The sequence below is a fragment of the Dunckerocampus dactyliophorus genome, chromosome 4, assembly GCF_027744805.1.
Source record: "Dunckerocampus dactyliophorus isolate RoL2022-P2 chromosome 4, RoL_Ddac_1.1, whole genome shotgun sequence".
Taxonomy (NCBI): domain Eukaryota; kingdom Metazoa; phylum Chordata; class Actinopteri; order Syngnathiformes; family Syngnathidae; genus Dunckerocampus; species Dunckerocampus dactyliophorus.
Window position 1 is genome coordinate 4,706,310 of NC_072822.1, and position 21,098 is coordinate 4,727,407.

Below are 21,098 nucleotides of genomic sequence, written 5' to 3' on the forward strand. Positions count from 1 at the left end.
GCAGTACTGCAGAGTGTAGGAGCTTGTATAAGTGAGCTGACCTGGATGTGCTGTCACTTGATCCACTCTTTCAAGGCCTGATGGAGAGAGCCAGTCACATCACATCAACTCCTCTCCAGCTTGTCGGTTTGTGTTTACGTCGAGTCGCGCAGCGCAGTAGACCCACGTGCTCACGAACACGCACGCATGCAAACAGCGGCAGCAGCAGCACGGACGCAGGGAATACATTCTCTTCCGTGTCTCGTCTGTGTGTTAAACAGTAAACACACTGCAGGCACTTTTACTTGTTGTAGGCAAACCGCCAGCTGTTTCACACCATATAAAACCTCACTGCGACTGCTATGCCGGCATGAAAAGTGGTAGAATTGACTGGTAAATGTACGTCAGTTGACTTCACGTGCGCGATAATCTTCACATTTAAAGTGCGATCACCCATTTTTCCATGTGATGTTCACATGACGGCAGGGATGACATGTTTACGGTCGCAGCAAGACACCAAAACATGGTCAATCACAAGTCTTGAGGACAACAAGAGACAAAATCAGATTTGCAGCAGCTTTGATGTTTAAATTTGGAGACACGCCACAACGCATATTACTGGGAAAAATATCTTTTGAAAATAGGTGATATTTGAGTCACACCTTTTGTAGTTTTACATTTCATAAATGCACTTGGATTATCATTTTCATTAGACGTGACCGCTCTGAACTTTAATCAATGCAATTTGCTGGCGCTTACTGCACCCTGCTGGTCAACATAAGAAACTACACAATATGAGCTACTGTGCATACAAATTGTGCTTTTAGAAATTATACAGTATATCCTCCTGAGACCAAGAAAAATTAAAGTTGGCATTGTTTTTTTGCATTAAATGATTGTCTTGGATGAAAGAAAATATACCATAATATATATTTTTTGTATTTTTCGTGCAATGGCCTTTGCAGGGAATAATGTTATCTCATGCTTTCCTCCATCATCTTTTCTGCTGTTTTATGAGAGGAACAATACATTTTTAATAATAATTTACATTGCAATGTAAAGTAGTTTAATAGCTCTAATTTCCTACATTTTTATATTACATGTTTTTGCAGTTATATTAACAGCAGTCATGGAACAAAAACAAAAACCTTTAAGGAAAACTACACTTTTTGGGGGGGGGAATTTTGCCCCTCATCCACAATCCTTATGTGAGACTTGAATACATGTCTTTCTTTTTTGTGTGCATTCTAAAGATATAAAAATAGATAAAAAAGAGGCAACTAAGAATGCACGTAATGGGACGAAACCTCCAAAAACCGCCAACAATGCCCCATTTGCTTAATGTGACCTGCATATTAACCAAGCTACAGCGGCATTGTGATTATTATCATTATTAACATTGTTACGCCAAAGAACTACGTTGCTGGCATAGTGACACCTCACCACACCACACCAGCTAGCTACTAGCCAGCTGGCGACTAGCTTCACCACACTTCGCCCACAGCGCATCAGCGCTGCACTCACAATGACCTCTACCGAAAGATAACTCTACATATTGAAGATGGCGCCACTGCTGCTGTGTTGCTGTTTTTGAGTTTGGAAATGTTAACGCTAGGAGCACCGTTCCTTTCCATGTTGCTATATGAAATTAATCCGTCCAGGAAGGACGTTACGGTAATGCTTAAAATGACCAAAATACGCAAAATTCTGCGAGTATTACGTGTTATCATGAATGTGGCTGTTACTACATGCATGGATATAAAACCATAAAACCTTGTTGGGGTTTTTTGAAGTTGTTTTACTAGCGGACTTTCTAGGCGGAATAGGTGTGTCCCATTATGTGCATTAATTACTTGCCTCTTTGTAGCTGTTTTCATATCTTTAGAACGCACAGAAATGAGAAAGGCGTGTGTTTATGTCTCACATAAGATAAGTGTGTGAGCAAAATTTTTTTTAAAAAGTCAGAACTTCAGAACTTTTCTGGGTTTTGGCACTTTCTAAATTTCGTGCCACGCTTTTCCAGTCACATAATAAATGATAACTTCAAGAAGCAGTTTTTATTCTTGTTTACATTTCCGCATTTTGATGCATTTGTTGCATCAACCATCTTCGTCATTTTATACAAAAAAGTCGTAGTAGTTGTAAGTCCTCATGTCCACCACAGAAGAATTGGATTTTTTTCAGTACCTTGAAAATGAGACTATGATGGAAAAAACAAATACATTTATTGCGCTTAAAAAAAAACACAAAACCTCAATTGTTTTAATGTATTAAGACTGCAGTTCACACTCCATGTCAAAAGATGGCAGTGTGGCGTCGGGTGAATTGCCTGCCAAACACTATTACAAAACAAGACGAAGAAGAAGACGGGAACGCCGTGGATGTGAGCTCGCCACAAGAGCTGAGATTTGAGCAGCCTTACACATATTTTCTTCCGCTTCCAACAATGTAATAGTGCTGCTGTTCGCCGCCATGTGATTTGTAAACATCATTTCAGTTTTACGGCGGACGAACCAGGGAACATTCCGGAAGGGAACGACGAGGAAGAAGAAGCAAATGCGAGCAGCTACACCAGCAGCTAGCGCCAGGTAACGGAAAGTGCTGGAAGCTTATATAATTGACCCACCAGTCACGTACGAATGGGATAAAAAATAACAATAAATCTGGTACGTAAGGTAGCCAATAACTTGTTAAATTATAGGTAATAACACACTTACTTACGTCACGGTAGCATGCTATAGTTGCTAGCTTGCTATCAACCAACTCGGCTCATGTTTTCAGGCACTAGCTAGTTAAAATATGATAATACTGTAGTCATTTCTGTTTCCGGTTGTGGGTGGGGTGTCAGGTTGTACTGTGGGATTTCAAAACGCAGGAAGAGTTAGTGCCAAACAAACATATACATGAATAGTAGCTGTTTGATATGTTACGACTGTGTTAGGGAGTCAAACCTATAGTGACAAATTACGCATTTAACTACAGAGCTAGTTGTGGCTAGTAAGAGATTTATTTTGAAGGGGCCTGGCGGTCATTCCGCATAGCGGAAGTACGGCTTGTCTACTGCTGGTGTTAAAGTTTGATTTTTAATTTTTAAAAGTGTTTTTTGTTAATTATATACTAATAAGAGCTTTTACAAACACTAACATAACCTTTTATAAATTTAACGTAGATGTTTGTCAATGTATGCGTTAGTTTTGAACGACATTTAGCTACACTCATGTTGGAAGTTGCGTTTTTTGCATGTTGATACCGCCACTGGCCACTTTATTAGGTACACTGGTCACACATTTTCATAACGCCTCAAATCAATGTTAAGTATCCTCTCTGCCCTCAGGGTCCTGATGGTGTGTTTAACGGGGTGAAGAAGCCTCGTCCAGACAGCGCGACCTCCACAGTCCTCTCCTCAGACAACCGCCGTGCAGCCGTCATGTCCATCGCCAACACGCCCACCAGCAACGACGCCTGCCTGAGCATCGTCCACAGCCTAATGTGTCACAGGCAGGGCGGCGAGAGCGAGAGCTTCGCCAAGCGGGCCATCGAGAGCCTGGTGAAGAAGCTCAAGGAGAAGAAGGACGAGCTCGACTCGCTCATCACCGCCATCACCACCAACGGCGCCCATCCAAGCAAGTGCGTGACCATCCCCAGGACGCTGGATGGACGACTGCAGGTTGGGTGAAGCCTACTGAAACAGAGCGCAGACCTCTGCCAAGGCTTACACAGTGAGATCAGTGTGGGAAGGACTGAAATCTAGGAAATGAGTAGTTACATTTAGACTAAAAATGGCTTCCGGATCCAAGAGAAAATGTAATAAAATTTGACATAATCAATGCAATTCATACCCCAAATAGTTAAGATTAGATTTCACACACATGTAGGAGTCTGATCATGTTAAATTGTTTTCTCCTAAATTATTACATTTGGTGAAACTGATATATATATTTTTAAAACTATACTATAATTATAACAATTTGGTAATTAAAATCGGGGAATTTGTTTCAGTTTTTCTCTGACAAGTGTGAATAAAGTATGAATAACTGTGTGACAACTCACAGCAGTGGCGCATATGACGGCAGCAGGCATCCAAGTGAGATGACAAGGGGAGCTGATTGTGCATCGTGTTGCTTCCAGGTGGCTGGGCGCAAAGGTTTCCCGCACGTGGTCTATGCCAAGCTGTGGCGCTGGCCCGACCTGCACAAGAATGAACTGAAGCACGTCAAATACTGCCAGTTTGCCTTCGACCTCAAGTGTGACAGCGTGTGTGTCAACCCGTACCACTATGAGAGGGTGGTCTCTCCCGGCATAGGTGAGCCTCAGAGTATATCCTGTATTATGCTACGGCCTCTGGTTATCTGATTCACTTAAACACAAGATAAAGCGTTTGCTCTATGCCCCCCCCCAACCCATCAAGATATATCAGGACTGAATCTAACCGGCTCTAGGCCCGGCTCGGCGCTGATGGTCAAAGACGAGCACGATTTCGACGGACAGCAGAGCCTGCCCGCCATCGAGGAGGGGCGCTCCATGCAGACCATCCAACACCCTCCATCTGGTGGCCGCCCAGGACCCTCTGACTTGTTTGCCCCTGCCAACATGCTCCCTCCTGCTGAGGCGTCCACCTCTGCCTCCACGTCATCTTTCCCTACCGTTGCCACAGGATCAGGCAGTAAGACTCTTTGCTTTGATTTTTTTTTTATTTCCACCTGTTCATTATCGTGGTCGCGTGGAAGCCCGTTTCCGCCACAGAAGGAAAAAAAATATCCAGATGGTAAGTCATAATTATGAGATGAAAAGTCAGCAGTGGCTCAGGAGGTTGAGCAATTTGTCCAGAAACAGGAAGGTTGGCAGTTCCATCGTCCCTCCCTGGGCAAGACACTGCAGTTCTGCCCACACTGGTGTATGAATGTGAATGGCGGCAAATTGGCAGCCACGTTTCTGTCAGTCTACCCCCATGGGAGCTGTGCCTTCAGATGCAGATTACCACCACCAGTGTATGACTGAGGAGGGTTCATGTCACTGTGGAGCGCTTTGGGTACCTTGAAAAGCGCTAAGTAAAATGTAATTTGTTGTCATATCATAATTATGAGATAAAAAGTCAAAATTATGAGCTAAAAAGTTTAAATCATGAGATGCAAATTGCGCGTGTGCCACCTTCTTCATTGGCCCCTTTGTCACATGGCACGTGCAGTTTGTATCTCATAGTTTCAACTTTTTAGCTCATAATTATGACTTTTTCTCATAATTTTGACTTTTTAATCTCATAATTATGACTTTTTATCTCATAATTATGACTTTTTGTCTCATTATTTTGACTTTTTAATCTCATAATTATGACTTTATATCTCATAATTTTGACTTTTTGTCTCATTATTTTGACTTTTTAATCTCATAATTGTGACTTTTTATTTCATAATTTTGACTTTTTGTCTCATAATTAAGACTTTTTTAATCTCGTAATTTTGACTTTTTATGTCGTAATAATGACAATAATAATAATAATAATGATAATAATTTCTATGTCGTAATAATGACTTACCATTGGGACATTTGTTTTCAGTGGCGGAAACGAGCCTCCATATGTTAAGTGTCTTAATACTTCAAATATGTAATGTAACTACCAAAGTTTTGTCTTTTTCAAAGTTGGTTAGCTTAAGAAGCTCAAAAATGCATTTGTTTATTGTCATTTCTTCAAACTACTGCACCCGTTTACTCAGGGGTGTCCAAAGCGGTGGCAGGGAGCCGTTTTCAGCGCACAGCTCATTTTTTTATTGTCCCTCGACGTAAAAATAAAATGAATTCATTATTAATGAGCTCTATTATAAGATATGACACTAACTTGCTATGTCACCTTGTTCACAAAGTCATGTTGACTGTTCTTGATGTCACCAGGTGCTTTTTGTTGTTTTGAACGTACCGCAACTCTTTGCTTCCTCTCCTCCAGGCGGCAGCACCACCTGGTCAAGGAGCAGCAGCTTCACCCCCAACACGTCGCACCACAGCAACGGTCACCTCCAGCACCACCCTCCCATGCCACAGCCGGCACACTACTGTAAGCCCACCAGGCGACTCCATTTCAGATTTTCAAGTGAATTTTGCAAAGCTGGGATGTTGTGATTGATGAGCGGGCTCTCGTTCTCAGGGTCTGTCCATGATGAGTTTGCCTTTCAGCCTCCCATATCCAACCATCCTGGTGAGAACACACACATAAACTACACAAAAACACTCTTTCATAGACATACAGTGTTGTATTAATTACATGTGTTCTAACTTTTGACCGGGACTGTATATACTAAAAATTTGCACTCAACGATTGATGGGTATATAGTATTTTACATTGGTCACTAGGTGTCAGACCACCACCACACCACCAGACCTGAACAACCCGCTTTTATTGTAAGTTTAAATGATCTCACAACATGCACAATAATAGTGATATAATACTCATAACCACAATAATAACACCGGTTACTGGTGCGGCCATAGCCCACAACAAGCTAAACCTCAACTCTGAACCCCCGATGTCACTTCCTGTCCACATCGTATTCTGCTGTCTACTATATTGGGTAATACGAATGTAAAGGAGACTATAGGGTTGTTATTTCATGTCTACAGGGCTCTAATAATGGTTAAAAAAAACATATTTAGAATTTCTACGCTCTTACTACGAAGATATTCCATTTATTAAAATTGAATCCTACTTGGTGGAAAATCACTTTTCGTGGTTGGGTCTGGAACCAGTTAACCGCGACAAACGAGGGACGACTCTACTCATGTACATTAATGGAACAATCCAAATATGAAGATTTCCCAGGATGGTGCTGTGTCTCATGAACCTGTGCACGTGTACCTAATAAAGTGGGCGTTTACAACCAAAATGAAACCATGAAACGCCAGTTTTGCGGCTTGCGTTTCAGCCCCAGACTACTGGTGCTCCATCGCCTATTTTGAGATGGACCTGCAGGTGGGGGAGACCTTCAAGGTGCCGTCCTCGTGCCCCATAGTGACGGTGGACGGCTACGTGGACCCGTCGGGCGGGGACAGGTTCTGTCTGGGCCAGCTGAGCAACGTCCATCGCACTGAGGCCATTGAGAGAGCAAGGTAGCGTCCACCACGAGGAGGAAGACGAGCATGCTATTGCATTCTTAATGGAGGATAACCCAAGTACTTCTGTATCACTTTGTTTGCCAGGCTTCACATCGGGAAAGGCGTCCAGCTGGAGTGTAAAGGCGAGGGAGACGTGTGGGTGCGATGCCTCAGCGACCACGCTGTCTTTGTGCAGAGTTACTACTTGGACAGAGAGGCGGGCCGAGCGCCAGGAGACGCTGTTCATAAGATCTACCCCAGCGCTTACATCAAGGTAGCCGACGAACATCATAATGCTCACTTTTCACTTGTTGATGTAAGCAAGATACAGTACACCCATGGGGAGGTGCAGCAGCTTGAGAAAAATAAAGAAAATACTTTTAAAAACCTGCTAAAGCAAAATGGATTGCATATTGATATGGTGAGGTAGATGGCGGTAGCTGCATTTAAAGAATTCGCCTGCCTTACTTGTCACCGCTATTAATGCTGGCTGAGCGGTTTGCTCCTTACCACTATTGCAACATTGGTTCTGTAATTGTTCTTGATGGTGTCTCCTGTCAAGGTGTTCGACCTCCGCCAGTGTCACAGGCAGATGCAGCAGCAGGCGGCCACCGCTCAGGCAGCGGCGGCAGCGCAGGCGGCCGCCGTGGCCGGAAACATCCCCGGTCCGGGCTCGGTGGGAGGCATAGCTCCAGCCATCAGTAAGACGCAGTCCACCATTACATGACAAATGTAGGGAAGGGGTCCGATTTTAATCGTGTACCCATCATAGGTCTCTCCGCCGCCGCCGGCATCGGCGTGGACGACCTGCGGCGACTGTGCATCCTCCGCATGAGCTTCGTCAAAGGCTGGGGGCCCGACTACCCCCGGCAGAGCATCAAGGAGACGCCGTGCTGGATCGAGATCCACCTCCACAGGGCTCTGCAGCTACTGGACGAGGTCCTGCACACCATGCCCATCGCGGACCCTCAACCTCTAGACTAAGAGGACAAGAAGGAACGTCCTTGATTTTGTGAGATTTTTTGGGGGGCGGGGATTTGACGGTGCTGTAGGACATTGTAGTGTTTCCGAAGCACCCCCCCATAAAGGAATCACTGTGTATCCATCAAGCTGCTGGTAGACAACTAGACCAGAGTGCTGTGTTCTTTTCAAGCTAAATGCTAGCTGGATTCTTTACATACTGTGTATCATTATTTTTGGCTGTTGGCTTTTTTTTCTTTTTTTACCAGGCTGATCATCGAGGAGCATCTTCATTCAGTACACCTGCACAGTCTAAGCATGGTCTTACAGCCGTGCAGCAAGTGCAAACCTCAATAGGACAGGTCACATCTTTTAGGGCAGGGGTGTCAAACTCGTGCCATGGAGGGCCGAGACACTGCAGGTTTTCTTTCCAGCCAGTCACTAAAGCAGGTGATTTTAATGATCAACACCTTCAGTTTGAGGGAAGGAGCTCATCAATTAAACTGCTGAAGAAACTGGTTGGAGAGAAAACCTGCAGCATCTCGGCCCTCCAGGGCACGAGTTTGACACGTGTGTCTTAGGGTGTCAAACTGAAACGTCCCCTGTGATGTAAAGGTGACTTTTTAATGAGGTTCTAATAGTAATGTGTGTCCCTAGAGCCCGTCTCCCCTCACTTGTTTGTTCCACTTTTCGGAGAAGAGGTGCTCACACACACGCAGCTAGATGGGCACACCATGTACCATGGGGGGGGGGGGAGCTCTGCCAACTATTCCTCATTTGATTGTGCAGGTGTACCTAACGTGGAAGACATCAGATTCATTGAAATCGGTATTAAGAGGTAAAAACAGCATTTTCTAGTTATTTGAATACATGGTTTTGCAACAAGGGTTTGTTTTTGTACCTTTTTATGAAGTGATTTTAATATATTTTAGCACTCGTCTCGTTTAATAACCATTTCATTGTTCATATGCAGCTACTTAGTGGTTTCATTTGTATTGAAAAAAATAACACTAATACATGATGTTGTTTTTGTTGTTAGTCCTATTTTACATGCTGTGTATAAGTAGTGCATGCTCGTGGACTCATAGCTGATGTCAATGATTTCCATTAGTTCACTTTTACGTAAATAAACAATATTCACTGATACATCGGTGTGGTTTTGTTTGCTCTTTAGCCTTTAAGAGGGATTTTAAATATCTTCACACATTTTTCCTGAATGACAAGAAAAGTCAAGCTTCCCAAAAACTGCAGGAAAAATGTATTATGTTCCACTTTTAACCAGCCATTCCTTTAAAAGTACTTCAGCCTGAAAAATACATAGAAAATGCTGATTATTTTAATAGAATCCTGGATTTTTTTTTAACCCTTAGAAGGCCAGTTTACATGACGTTTTATTAGGGCTGTCAAATGATTACAATTTTAAATCACATCTATCACGGTTTTCAAATAAATCGTGATGAATCACCATTTGCAACCCTGGCTTGAAATATGCAAATTTTTACTGTATTTTATTAACAGAAATATAAATGGCAGGGTCGCCTGAAGTCAGCTGGGATAGGCTCCAGCATGCCCCCGCGACCCTAATAAGGAAGAAGCGGTATAGAAAATGGATGGATGGATAAATGGCAGGACAGGATTATGTACTCTATATTTGTATGCAGTGGCGGAGCCACAATATTTCATTGGGGTGGCCAAGGTGAGACCATTACTCACATAGGGGTGGCAATAAGTTCATACCTGAACTGTCTAGATGGCCAGTGGGGTTTAAATCAAGCTATCAAAGCAATCAAAAAAATCAAGCTAAAAGTTAGCACACGTCTGAAAAAATATTTAATACTAGTTTAATAGCACTGTAATCGTGTTATGAGCCATATGAGCCATTTAACAGTTATATAGTAATTTCCTCTCAAATTTCACATCAGTTCATTCAAAACAGCCAAAATGGCTTAAATTTTTTTAAAGAAAAGCACAAGAGGAAAGTTTCCTTCGAGAATAAAGTTGGAAATTGACAACTTTATTCTCGTAATAGTTTTTTTCTCATAAATTTACAACTTTATTCTCGTAATTACGAGTTTAGCGTGAAATTTACAAAAAACAACTCATAATATGACAAAGTCGTAACAAGAGAATAAAGTTGTAATATTACGAGAATAGTCCTAAATTTACTTTCTCGTAATATGACTCATAAATTATTTTTTCTCAGAAATGTACAACTATTCTCATACTATTACTTCTCGTCAATTTACGTCTTCTCGTATGACTTCTCGCACTTTATTCTTATCTGATTTTTCTTTTTTCTGAGTTTTTTTCTCGCAAATTTCTCACTTTATTCTTGTAAATCTACTACTATTTATATATTACAATCTTTGTAAAATATATAAAAAAATATTTGAATTATCCTTGCTAGTTTTTCTTCATAAATTTCCAACTTTATTCTCGTAAATTTACGACTTTATTCTCGTAAATTTACGACTCCTCCCACCCCAATGATACTCCGTCGTACAAAATGTCCCAAGGATCTCTGAAGGGTTTTAACTTAAAAACTTGGAAGACACATGAGGCTCGAGTTGGCTTTAAATGAAACCGTCTTTATTAAGTAACATTTCGATATCAGAAAAATAAAACTCTTAAAATTCTCTTTACAGCAAATATATATAATATCAGTGCTTTGGCCGCAAATAACTTAAAAGGCCGTTATAAAATATAGTCTGCTTTTAAACTCCTGACTCCTGTGTTGAATTTATATATGCCATAAGACTTCCCCCTCTACATATACATAACAAAACAAATTGTGTAGTAAAAATTAGCGAAAAAACACTTTGAACAACATGTGTGTCTGCCTGTATAGAGCGTCTACTAATGGTAAACAAAAAAAATGTACACTTTCTTAAAACACATTTTTGCAGGCAGCTTGAATCTTTCGGCTTTGTTGGCGTCAGCGGCTACGTTTTAACATGCTTGTTGCACGCACATTCCATATTTCCAGTGGCGGCATTCGACACTTAAAAAAATAAAAACAAATCAGCGAAACTACAAAGCAGAGAAGCGTTGCAAAAACACTCTTCATTGGTGTTATCGCTCAAACGTAATACAAAAATGTTACTCTTGTTGTAAACATTGGAATATAGATACTTTTTTGTCGATATATTTATATAATATGAAATGTAACAAAATAAAAAATAAGTATATCTCATCAGTCCTTAATATAATACATAGACAAAAATAAGCCAAGGGGTCGACAGTGTATTGCATTCCCTGGGGAGGGATGGACCCTTTTGAGGGGGGCTAAATAAAAGAAAGAAAAGAAAAAAAGGACGGATAAAAGGCCCACAGGAGGAAGCAACCTGGATGGGTATTTTGTGACTCCCAAAATAAAGCAGCAGTGTTGACCTTATGTAGTGTCCAGGTGCTCCCCAAAACAAAAGTTAGCAAGGACACTGGCGTCCAAAAAGCTAAGAATAAAAGTTTTTGAGATGATTGCAGGTGGAGGAATGGATGAAAGATTCCCGACTAGTCAATAGCGAGATAAGATATGAAGAAAGAAGAAGGAGAAGAAGAAGAAGGCGTCGCGTGTGTACCGTCAAGCGAGTGGAAGATTCAATAATATCGCAGCCTAGCGATTCCTCTGCCTGTTTGTCGACTCTTGCATGGACAGGACGAGGAAACAGAAGATCTTGTTTGTGCCTAAAGCCAGAACGCTCCAGAACATTCATGTGGAGGGTAGGGGTGGGGGTGGGTACTGGCCCGACTGTGCAGTATTGCAATTGTTTATTTTTATTTTGTTTTATACCGTGCAGTGTACTTTATAGTTTATACCATCGATAGGACGAGGAATGTTACCTGTGCGTGTTTTTGGTTCGTTAAACAAGGATGCAAAAATAATACGCTCGTCAAAAGGACAACGTAAACGAGTTTCCATCTGCTGATGCAGGGGTGTCTAAAGCCCGGGTCGGGGGCCATTTGTGGCACCTTTTTTGTTTATTTTTTTTTTTTTGGAATTAAAATGAAACTCAGAATATTATGACGTAGGATGAGGACCACGCTGTTAAAAAAAATAAAAATTGAAAAATTAAATATTGTCCTGCATTGGGATGTTCAGGAATACTGGTAACTTACTTGCATATAAAACAACTTTTGGGGGGAAAAAAGTAGCTGTCCATCATCCACAGTTCTAAATTGCCTTCAATTTACAATCCCCCGCCCCCCAAAAAAGGTCATCGGGAATTTTTAATTAATTAAAATTGTCACTAAATATCTACACATTTTTTTTAACTGTCAAATTCTAATAATTTGTAATAAAAGTAAATTATAGGATGACTAAAAGTTATTTTAAAAAAAAGATATCTTGCGTTTTATAAACAAAAAATAATGAAACATTATTTTAAAATAGTGAAAAATAATCACAGTGACTCCATTTTTTTGTATGAGGCCCTCAGGTGGAAAAGGTTTGACACGCCTGTGCCAATACTTGGATGTGTTGGTGTACGTTATGTCAGTCAATGACAGGCTTTCCTTATTATGAAAGGTCATGTGCTTCGGGGCTGTTTACACCAGTTGTAGCAACAAAACCCCCCAAAAATAAGTAAAGTGATGTTTTGTCAGATTATTTTGCTTATTTTAAGAATTGTGACTATTTTTGGACTCGCCAAAACAATTGGAACAAGTTAAACGGCATTTTGGGCATATTATTTTGCTTATTTTTAAGAACTGTAACTACTTTTTTGACTCATAAAAACACTTGAAACAAGTAAAATTGCATTTCATTTTGTCAGATTAGTTTGCTTATTTTAAGAAATATGATCATTTTTTGGACCCAAAACAGTTGGAACAAGTAAAAAGGCGTTTGGGGCAAATTTTGCTCATTTTAATAATTTGGACTGTTTTAGACTAGCCAACTCACTTGAAAGGAGCAAAATAGCATTTTGTCAGATTATTTCTATGAATTGAGACTATTTTGGACGAGTCCAAATGCCCAAATCAAGTAAAATGGCTGTTTTGGCAGATTATTTGCTTATTTTATTAACATAACAACAAACTATACACTTCCAAAATGTACAGGAAGTTCGTCTATTCGTCATTTATTTATTCCCAATAAAATATATTTTTATCATTACTTCTGAGTGTCTGGAATGGATTAACTGGATTTAAATTACTTTCCAATGGGGAAAAAAAGGCCTTGGTTTTCATCAAACCTTATAGAACAAAGAAATACTGAAAACTTAGCTACCACTGTATCTCCTGTTTTTGGCGCTCAGCGTGAATGAAGGTAGTTTTAAAAACTCCCCGTTTTGGCTGGATGGTTGTTGTGTAAACAGGCCCCCCAAAGCAAAACCGTGCTCAACTAATCCGTTTCTCTGCTCCGAATGAAATTTTAGGCACAAGTTTAATCGTAAACAATTTGATTTTATGCGTAGTGGTGTGTCCTTGGGGGTGGCCTTGATAAAACGCGATCATTCCGATGTGGGAAATAAAGCACCGCTGAGGTAACGGGACGTTGTGGAGTGTAGCGGTTTGCATGCGTATAAAACAGCATTTCTTTTAAAGCACGTAAACATCGGATATCGCTCTAACGTCGAGGTGTTCCTTCAGCAATCGCCACCATGTCTATAACGTGTGAATGAATATGTACGCAATCGTTTAATAGCGGGTTTGTAAACATGCTCCTCTAGTAGGTTTTCACTCCGGTGAGCACCATTCAACAAAAGGGGGCGGGGCTACAGACTCAGCAAACTACAGCAGTGAACTTTAAAAAAAAGAAAAAGAAAAAACGACGTTCGATCTGGAACTGTAGGTGAGGCAGGAACTCTTATGTAACCGTTTCAGGGAGAAATAAAAGGCGAATTCCAAGCCCACCCGTTGCTACATTGAAGGTTTCCGCCCCATCTTGTTGATCAATTCATCTAAGTAGAAGACTTCACAATTGGCAGGCACATGAACAAGCTGAACTATACCATTAATGCACATCTTTCCTTACTTATATCTCCTCTACTAAAGCCAAGATGAGGAACTGGGGGCCAACAGGGTGGCCGGCCCCTACCTGCCAGTCACATGTTGCGGAGCTGAATGGCCTGGCTGACCGGGGACAGGCACACGGGGCAGGCGGCGTCTGGGCTCTGGCATATTTGGGTGGCACAATCGAGACAGAAGAGGTTATGGCCGCAGGGGACCAGGGCGGCGATCACCTGACTCTCCATGCAGTGGACGCACATCTCTTGGGCCTGTCCCCGCACCGTCGAGCCAAGGCCGGCTCGATAGGCGAGGGAGGACTCCGGCGGGGAGGAGGCCGTGCTCTCGCCGGAGGACGAGGAGGAGAAAGCCGAGCAGTAGGATGGGAGCCGGTGGACCTCGTTCAGGGGGGCCCGGTGCTCCATGGCTTCGATCCCGGAGAAGGTTGGGGAGAGGCGGGGCGTGCCGGGCTGACTGGTCTGCAAAGAAGATTGACAGGGAGCCACCATTCATTAATTTATTGATCAAGTACTTTTAAAAAAACTAGTTCCGTTGATGAAATATGGGTCAAATTAATGATTAGCTGCATATTTCTTGTGTGATGTTCTGAACTCCTGTTTCCATGCTAGTGCATGAGCAGAATAAGAGTTGCAAGTGTGGACATAAGCTTCATTCATTTAAGTCTACACTACTGGAACACCGGGCCACGCCTACCGGAAGTTTACAGCTATAAACAGCTTCCACTCTTCTGGGAAGACTTTGTAGTGTGTCTGGAAACTTTTGCTGTTATAATTCATCCCAAAAGGTGCTTGAAGGACTCGAGGTCAGGGCTGGTCAAGTTCTTCCACACCAAATGCATCCAGGCATGCCCTTTGTGGCCCTTGCTTTGGGCATGCAATCTGTTCCTATAAATAGGTGAAGCATACAGTTGCCCAAAAAAAATCTTGGTAAGATTATTAAGGGTCCAACTCGAGCCCTGATTAACTAACTCATTGATTCTCAAATTGTGGCACGAGCACCACTGGTGGTACGCGGGATCCACCTAGTGGAACGCAGAAATAGATTTTAAAAATATATACATGAATTAATCATACAAATACAATTATGCTGAGCAAAATTAGTTGAACTTGACTTAATTTGTTGTCCTCACCACAAGTCAGTTGCTTGCAAGTACTAGCCACATGTTTGATGCTAAACCGTGACAGTGAGCACTGGATTAACTTATTTGGACACCACATACAGTGCAATGTACAAACTGGTTGTAATGTCAAACCTGAGTGGGACGACCATCGAAGGCCTGAAGACTTTGGTGGTCCACATAGGGGCTCCAGATGTGAGGCTGTGCAGTGGGGTGAGCCACTTGGCTAGTGGAGATGGTTAAGGGCTCAAATCCTGAGGAGGTGCTCCCACCTCCTGGGCCCACCAGCTCCTCAGAGCCCACTGGAGGAAGGCCGTCTCCAAACCAGAAACTTGTAGCGCTCGCGTTGCTGTTGTTGTTGTTGGAATTGGCGTTGAAGGAGCAGGTGGGGCTGAAATCAGACATCCGGTTCCCACCACCGCTGCCGTAGAAGGAATCGGTGGAGCTGGAGCCGCTGCCGAGGGAGCTGGAGCTGTCGTTGCGGTAGGTGGAAGACATGCGGACGCCGCCAGATATATTGCTATTGACTCGCTGGGGGCCGCCGAGGCTGACTGGGAGCAGGCCGCCATTACTGACCGCAGACGTGCCGGCGTGAAGCCACTTGGCTTCACCCAGCCCCATGGACATGGCAGAATTGTCGAAGCTGACGTCGGTGCCGTTGAACTGAAAGTCGTTGTTGTCCACACCGGGAGCCTCGATGCCCCCGCAGGTGGCCGTGCGGAGGGCGATGTGCGCCTCGATCTCCTCCCTGGCTCGGTCCACATTTTCCGGCATCCCTGTGACCTCAAACACGGGCTCCTTGTCGCGACTCGGGGTGACGATGTAGGTGTGGGTCTGTTGCTGAATGCGTTTGATGGTTGCCCCTAGGAAACCAAACAACGAGCTCTTACTTAAACAGCTAGAAATGTCATTCAGAGCCCCATTCCTTGATATTATGTAATGATACATAACATCTACCATGTTGGACAAACTGGATCAAGTGCACAATAGTCCTTCCTGGAGACACACACTGCCGGCGTGGACCACGTTTGTGTCCGCCCCACTCTTTAATGTTACCTAGTTGTATCGGATATATGGCAATGCATGGCTCAATACTGGAGAGTACTTATGTGACTGCTCATAACCGGTTGGTATTAAACTGCTAACCCCCCTACTACCTCTTGAATGCATTTGCTACCAGTTTTGTTCCATCTGGACTGAACTGTTTCTCCACTCCATGCTGCCTGAATGACAAGCGGTCGACAAAAATGTAATTGACCACGGGCCTCCTGGCGCTGAGGTGCTAATGTCAACAGGGCAGTGGGTTAAGCGCGAAACGGCAACAAAATGTGTCAGGGTGTCTTAGAATAGTCGACTATTCGACAATTTGATGATTCGAAGTCCGATTCGACAATCAATCTCTCAGTCGAATCACATGAAAATGCCATGTGATCAAGATTGTGCCATTCTGACTACATGGGGGTGCCCACGGCTGCTGCAGAGCATACTTTTTTTTTTTTTTTTCACAAAAGAAAGTCTTTGTTTTTGTTATATTTTGATACAAATTCAGCCTGGTTTGTGTTATTAAATCATTGAAAATGACGTGTGTCTTTAACAGAAGGCCTATACTTCTGCAAGTCTACACACGCCATCCAGCCGGGTGGAAGTGCTCGCAAGCGGCGTCCAGGACAAAAAAAGCGAGGGAGGCGCGGGGGAATACGAGCTAAGATGAAGCTAACACCGCACAGAGCATTTTCCTTGCTATTGTTTGGTCTTTAGTGAATAAAATGGACGAGTTAGGACACCACATCACCCACAGTAAGAGACTTTGACTGCAACGTCAGAATTTTCACCAAGACATTACTAAACAGCGGACTGCCGACAATGCTATTGAGCTTGCAGGCTGCCACAATCGGCAAGATCAATGACAAAGGACTGTGCACCTATGTGAAGTGCTTTCTGTGTCACGAAATAAATAAAAAGTTACTGTTGTTGCTCACCTGCCATGTTTATTTGTTTACCTGAGAGTTTTAGCCTTTTTCTTTAAAAGGTGGAAAAAGTTGCAAATGAGATCTGTTTATTTGTAAGAACTGCTCTGAAAAAAAAAAAGCAGTAAAAAAACAATATTCGGTAGGGGTGTCCTGAGACACCTTAACTCACGAGACGATGCACAAGATTGAGTACACGAGAACGAGACGAGATGTTAACACACACAAGAAAAGTACAATGAAAGAATATGACTGGACAAACAACTTATTGTTATTTAACAGAGTCAAACAATGCAGGTGCGTTTTATTGTCTCATAAAATGACGTTTAAAGATATTATTGTCAACTTTTTTTCAGACAAAATAAACACTGTTATGATCATATAATATATAATCATACATAATAATAATCATAATAACTAATCAGATAGCTCACTGTTTTTCTCGTCTACTTGTCTTTATCTATTTATGCCAGGGTTGTCCAGCTGTCTTTTGTATAGTTAGAATTTAAAAATTTATAATTGAAAAAAACATTATACATATATTTAAAAGACAAATCTTTGTGTTTTATTAGTCATTAGTATCAAGCTTTTTCTAGTTATATAATGCCTTTTTGCCCTATTTTTCCACTTTTGTTGGCTTTTTGTTTATTTTTTTTCTGCGATGAGCCACGTTGACACCCATGCGTGTTTTGCCAGGGAGGCGAGTGTGTCCGAGCTTTGCCTTCTTGGCAATGTTGGTCAAGGGCTGGGTTGCATTATGAAGGGTTTTTTTCCCCTCCAACAGCTTTCACATCTGCATTGCACGGCAATCCTGCGTGCCTGCTCAGTGGATAGTTCCTTTGTTGATGGCTTGCATTTAATTACAGAATAAATGCGCGATGAAAGAAACACTTAAATGTGCATCCTTACTTGATGAATATAGCGGAAATGTCACTAAATTGTTCACACAGATCTCTTCTGTGTATGAGGCGTGTTATGAAACGTGATCCTGGGTGCTTGAAAGTTGGCGTTTAGCCAAATGCAAGGGGCGTCAATAGAAGCGCTCTGTGATGCCAAGTCCAAACATCTACATGGGTTGATCTGACAAATCTTTAAGTAAAGTTGATCAAATGTAGAATCACTGCAGCTTCTGCCTGGTCATCAACAAGTACAAGAAGCTGTTTAACTCTGATGGAAAAAACAGCCACATGTCACTCGCTGAAGCTGTGAACACCAAGGTAGGTTGGATTGCAAGGTGTGCCCAAAGCACTTAACGTGCACTTCCAATAATGCCTTGCACACTGACACTTCCATATCACTGTATTATCATTCATAGCAGCCATGTCAAAGTTCACAGCCTGATAGGTTTCTGGCTGCCCTGTTCTCACGATACAGCTTTTCTCCAAAGGAGAAATCTCATCACGTCTTAATCTCGTGAGATCTCATCACACCCCTAACATTCAACTATCACTCGACTGTGGACAAAATCAAACCAATCTGATGCGACTATGAAAATCCTCAGTCGAAAACAGCCCTAAAGTGTATCACTAGTGAAGACAAATGGGAATATGATGTTACTGTACTTGTATGGTTCTTGTGCCAGGTTAATTCATTCAACTTGCTAAAGTACCAGGCATTTAAGAGGTGACTCGCACTACTGTTTGCTGCCTTTCAACATGTGAATTAAGTGGAAGAAAAGGAACACACCTTTCGGACCCACCACCAGTCCCACGACACGATACGGCACCCGCACCTGTAAAGAAAAAAAAAAAACATGGTGTAACTAACAAGACAGTATGTTTATTATTGTGCTGGTAGTTTGCAGTGGTGTATATCTGTAATTCCCCCCTCCCAAAAAAGTTTTAAACTGATAAATTTATTGGTACTATGCAGCTGGGACACAGAGGACAAGTGCGTCCCACTGTTGTCACTATACTACCGCTACATCACAATCTGCCCGTCCATGGTTATCATCACCAAGGTATTTGGGTGAGATTTGGGGCATATTTTACCGAAAATTTTGGCCCACTTTCCGTCTGTACAATCAACTGCACCTGCGCACAAATGTCGGTTTTCCATCGCATGCTGACTAACCTGAATGGTGGTCTGTCCAGGTAGAGAGGGGATCCCCGGCCCGGATGAGGCAGAGAGAGATCCTGCTTTGTTCCGAGAGGCTCGTATGAGTGAGAAGTGCTCAGCGGCGGACAGGATCTCCCTCTTGGCCATGGCCACGTCTTCCTTACGTCCCGTCACGACAAAGACGGGCTGCTCACCCCTCACCGGTGTCTTAATGTAGGTGTTGGTCTTGGCCCGAAGTGCTTTGATTTTACAGCCTGGAGTAAACCAGGGGAGAAAGGGCAATTGGTAGTTATACATTTGTTCAGTTTTAGAGACCATTCAGCCTCACCCTTTCTTTATGCCCACACTGTTAAATCATAATGAGTCAAATTTGCACGGTTTATAGATTAAATATTCCTTTCAGCTGTGGTTGGGTACAGCCATTTCCTGTTGTTGTGTTAACTGTGTAATGTGTGCTCCCTCCCCCCAACTGGGTTCCAACACAGCACTCTGACAAAGTGCAAAACCCACCCATCACGAAAATATAACCAACCAACCAACCAAACGCCACTTGCATGCGCCAGTATATGATGACGAATACCGATGTTCAATGCTGAATTGCATTAAGAAATCGAGCGATTTAACAACAAAGGAAGGGGCACTTAAAAGCTGATGTAGCAAAGCAACACATTGCACTTTTCATTACTTTGTATTCCAGATCAACAGCCACTACTTATACAAACGAAACCCCAAAAACATGCACACGGAATCGGGATAGGTAGATGATACTGATGGGTCTGGTGGCAAATATAACTTTTGCGACGAAACTTGACAATTGTTTCAAGCTGGGGGACGCTGACCCACTTATGGCCAGTGCTAATGCTAACCTACCTAGCTAGCTGTACTCAAGCTAACGTTAACTTGAAAAACATCAAAATGTATGGGCGTTCGTGGTTATGTTGTTGATATAATCGCCTGATACATAATAAAGTATATGTACGTAAAGGTTTTAAAAACTTTTAATAATGTCAAATGCTTAAAATACAATGCTGTAACACTACAATGCCGGTGGACATAAGTGTCTAGCTTAAAAGTTAGCTTGCTGTTTATTACCACAAAATGGTACTAGTTGGCATTTATACGTCAGTTCCTCCATTTTCAACTTAAAATACAGTTGCGTCCATTTATTATTATTCCAGAACCTTCCACTCACCCTGCCTGCCCACTATCTCAGCGACATGCTCGGAGCTCGGCACGGCCACGCATTCGGTTGTGTTGACACTTTTCCGTCGAGCCAACAGCGACGCCTCGGCCTCGTAGCCCGTCTCCCCTCCGTACACGCAGGGGGGCAACACGGTTGGAGATATGGCTGGATCGTCCCGATCGTCTCCATTGTACAGCAGCACCGTCTCGACCTGCTCCATTCCGCAGCCACCCGGCCCCGAAGGCAGGTATTGATGGGCCTGCGCTAACAACGACCCGCCCGGGGAGCAGCCGGAGGTGGCCGTGTCCTCGTCTTCGGGCGTGACGCTCCCTTCATCTCCCGAGGGTGGTCGGTGGTGCTGCTGCAGGGGCTTCAAGTCTAGTACCGTACCGATTAGATTGAAGTGGGAAGCTGGGATGAGCTGGTGGTGGTAGGCTGGGCTATCCTCCACTTGCTCGGCTGCCGTCTGGCTCTGGGTGCCAAGGTGCTCGTCAAGGCCCATGCCGGCGAAAGCGTGTACTAGTGGCGGCGGGACCTCGGATTCTCCGTCGTCGGCTTCCAGCAAAGATGTGCTGCTCGGCATAGCGCAGGGGCGGTTGCACAAGGATATGAAAGCGGAAAATAAACACCTTTTCTCGGAAATAGGACAACAACAAGCGACCAGCGCCAGGTGGTTGAAATGAGTGGCTTTTGTTTTGTCTCACCAGCTCTCGGTGCAGCCCTCCCCTGCGCAGTAACGTCGCGCGGCTTGGTCTCGCGAGAGTTGGATACGGGTCCGCGGGGAAGC

At 43.0% G+C, this 21,098-nt stretch overlaps 2 protein-coding genes across 2 annotated transcripts; one reads left to right on the forward strand and one right to left on the reverse strand.

Moving 5' to 3' along the window:
- The first annotated feature begins 2,339 nt into the window (after window positions 1-2,339).
- On the forward strand, window positions 2,340-9,179 carry LOC129179977 (mothers against decapentaplegic homolog 4-like). Its single transcript, XM_054773903.1, has 10 exons — window positions 2,340-2,567; window positions 3,314-3,646; window positions 4,108-4,282; window positions 4,388-4,642; window positions 5,918-6,025; window positions 6,116-6,166; window positions 6,891-7,074; window positions 7,165-7,333; window positions 7,622-7,760; window positions 7,832-9,179. Exons 2-10 carry the CDS (start codon window positions 3,407-3,409, stop codon window positions 8,041-8,043), a joined length of 1,533 nt encoding a protein of 510 aa, XP_054629878.1. The 5' UTR covers window positions 2,340-2,567; window positions 3,314-3,406; the 3' UTR covers window positions 8,044-9,179.
- Window positions 9,180-10,580: 1,401 nt separating this feature from the next.
- LOC129179976 (RNA-binding protein MEX3B-like) lies at window positions 10,581-21,032 on the reverse strand. The gene is made up of 5 exons (XM_054773900.1): window positions 20,321-21,032; window positions 19,144-19,382; window positions 18,757-18,802; window positions 15,239-15,966; window positions 10,581-14,444 (listed from the first exon to the last, which is right to left on the reverse strand). The coding sequence occupies exons 1-5, from the start codon at window positions 20,892-20,894 to the stop codon at window positions 14,064-14,066; spliced, it is 1,968 nt and encodes a 655-aa protein (XP_054629875.1). The 5' UTR covers window positions 20,895-21,032; the 3' UTR covers window positions 10,581-14,063.
- Between the last annotated feature and the right edge of the window lie 66 nt (window positions 21,033-21,098).

Excerpts from the sequence above, each read along its gene's own strand:
- LOC129179977 (XM_054773903.1), top strand. The coding sequence starts at position 3,407 with ATGTCCATCGCCAACACGCCCACCAGCAACGACGCCTGCCTGAGCATC. Across the intron at positions 3,647-4,107 it reads CGCTGGATGGACGACTGCAG|GTGGCTGGGCGCAAAGGTTT; the intron begins GTTGGGTGAAGC and ends TGTTGCTTCCAG. Across the intron at positions 7,761-7,831 it reads AGGCATAGCTCCAGCCATCA|GTCTCTCCGCCGCCGCCGGC; the intron begins GTAAGACGCAGT and ends TACCCATCATAG.
- LOC129179976 (XM_054773900.1), bottom strand. The coding sequence starts at position 20,894 with ATGCCGAGCAGCACATCTTTGCTGGAAGCCGACGACGGAGAATCCGAG. Across the intron at positions 19,383-20,320 it reads TGAGATAGTGGGCAGGCAGG|GCTGTAAAATCAAAGCACTT; the intron begins GTGAGTGGAAGG and ends GGTTTACTCCAG. Across the intron at positions 14,445-15,238 it reads TCGATGGTCGTCCCACTCAG|ACCAGTCAGCCCGGCACGCC; the intron begins GTTTGACATTAC and ends TCTTCTTTGCAG.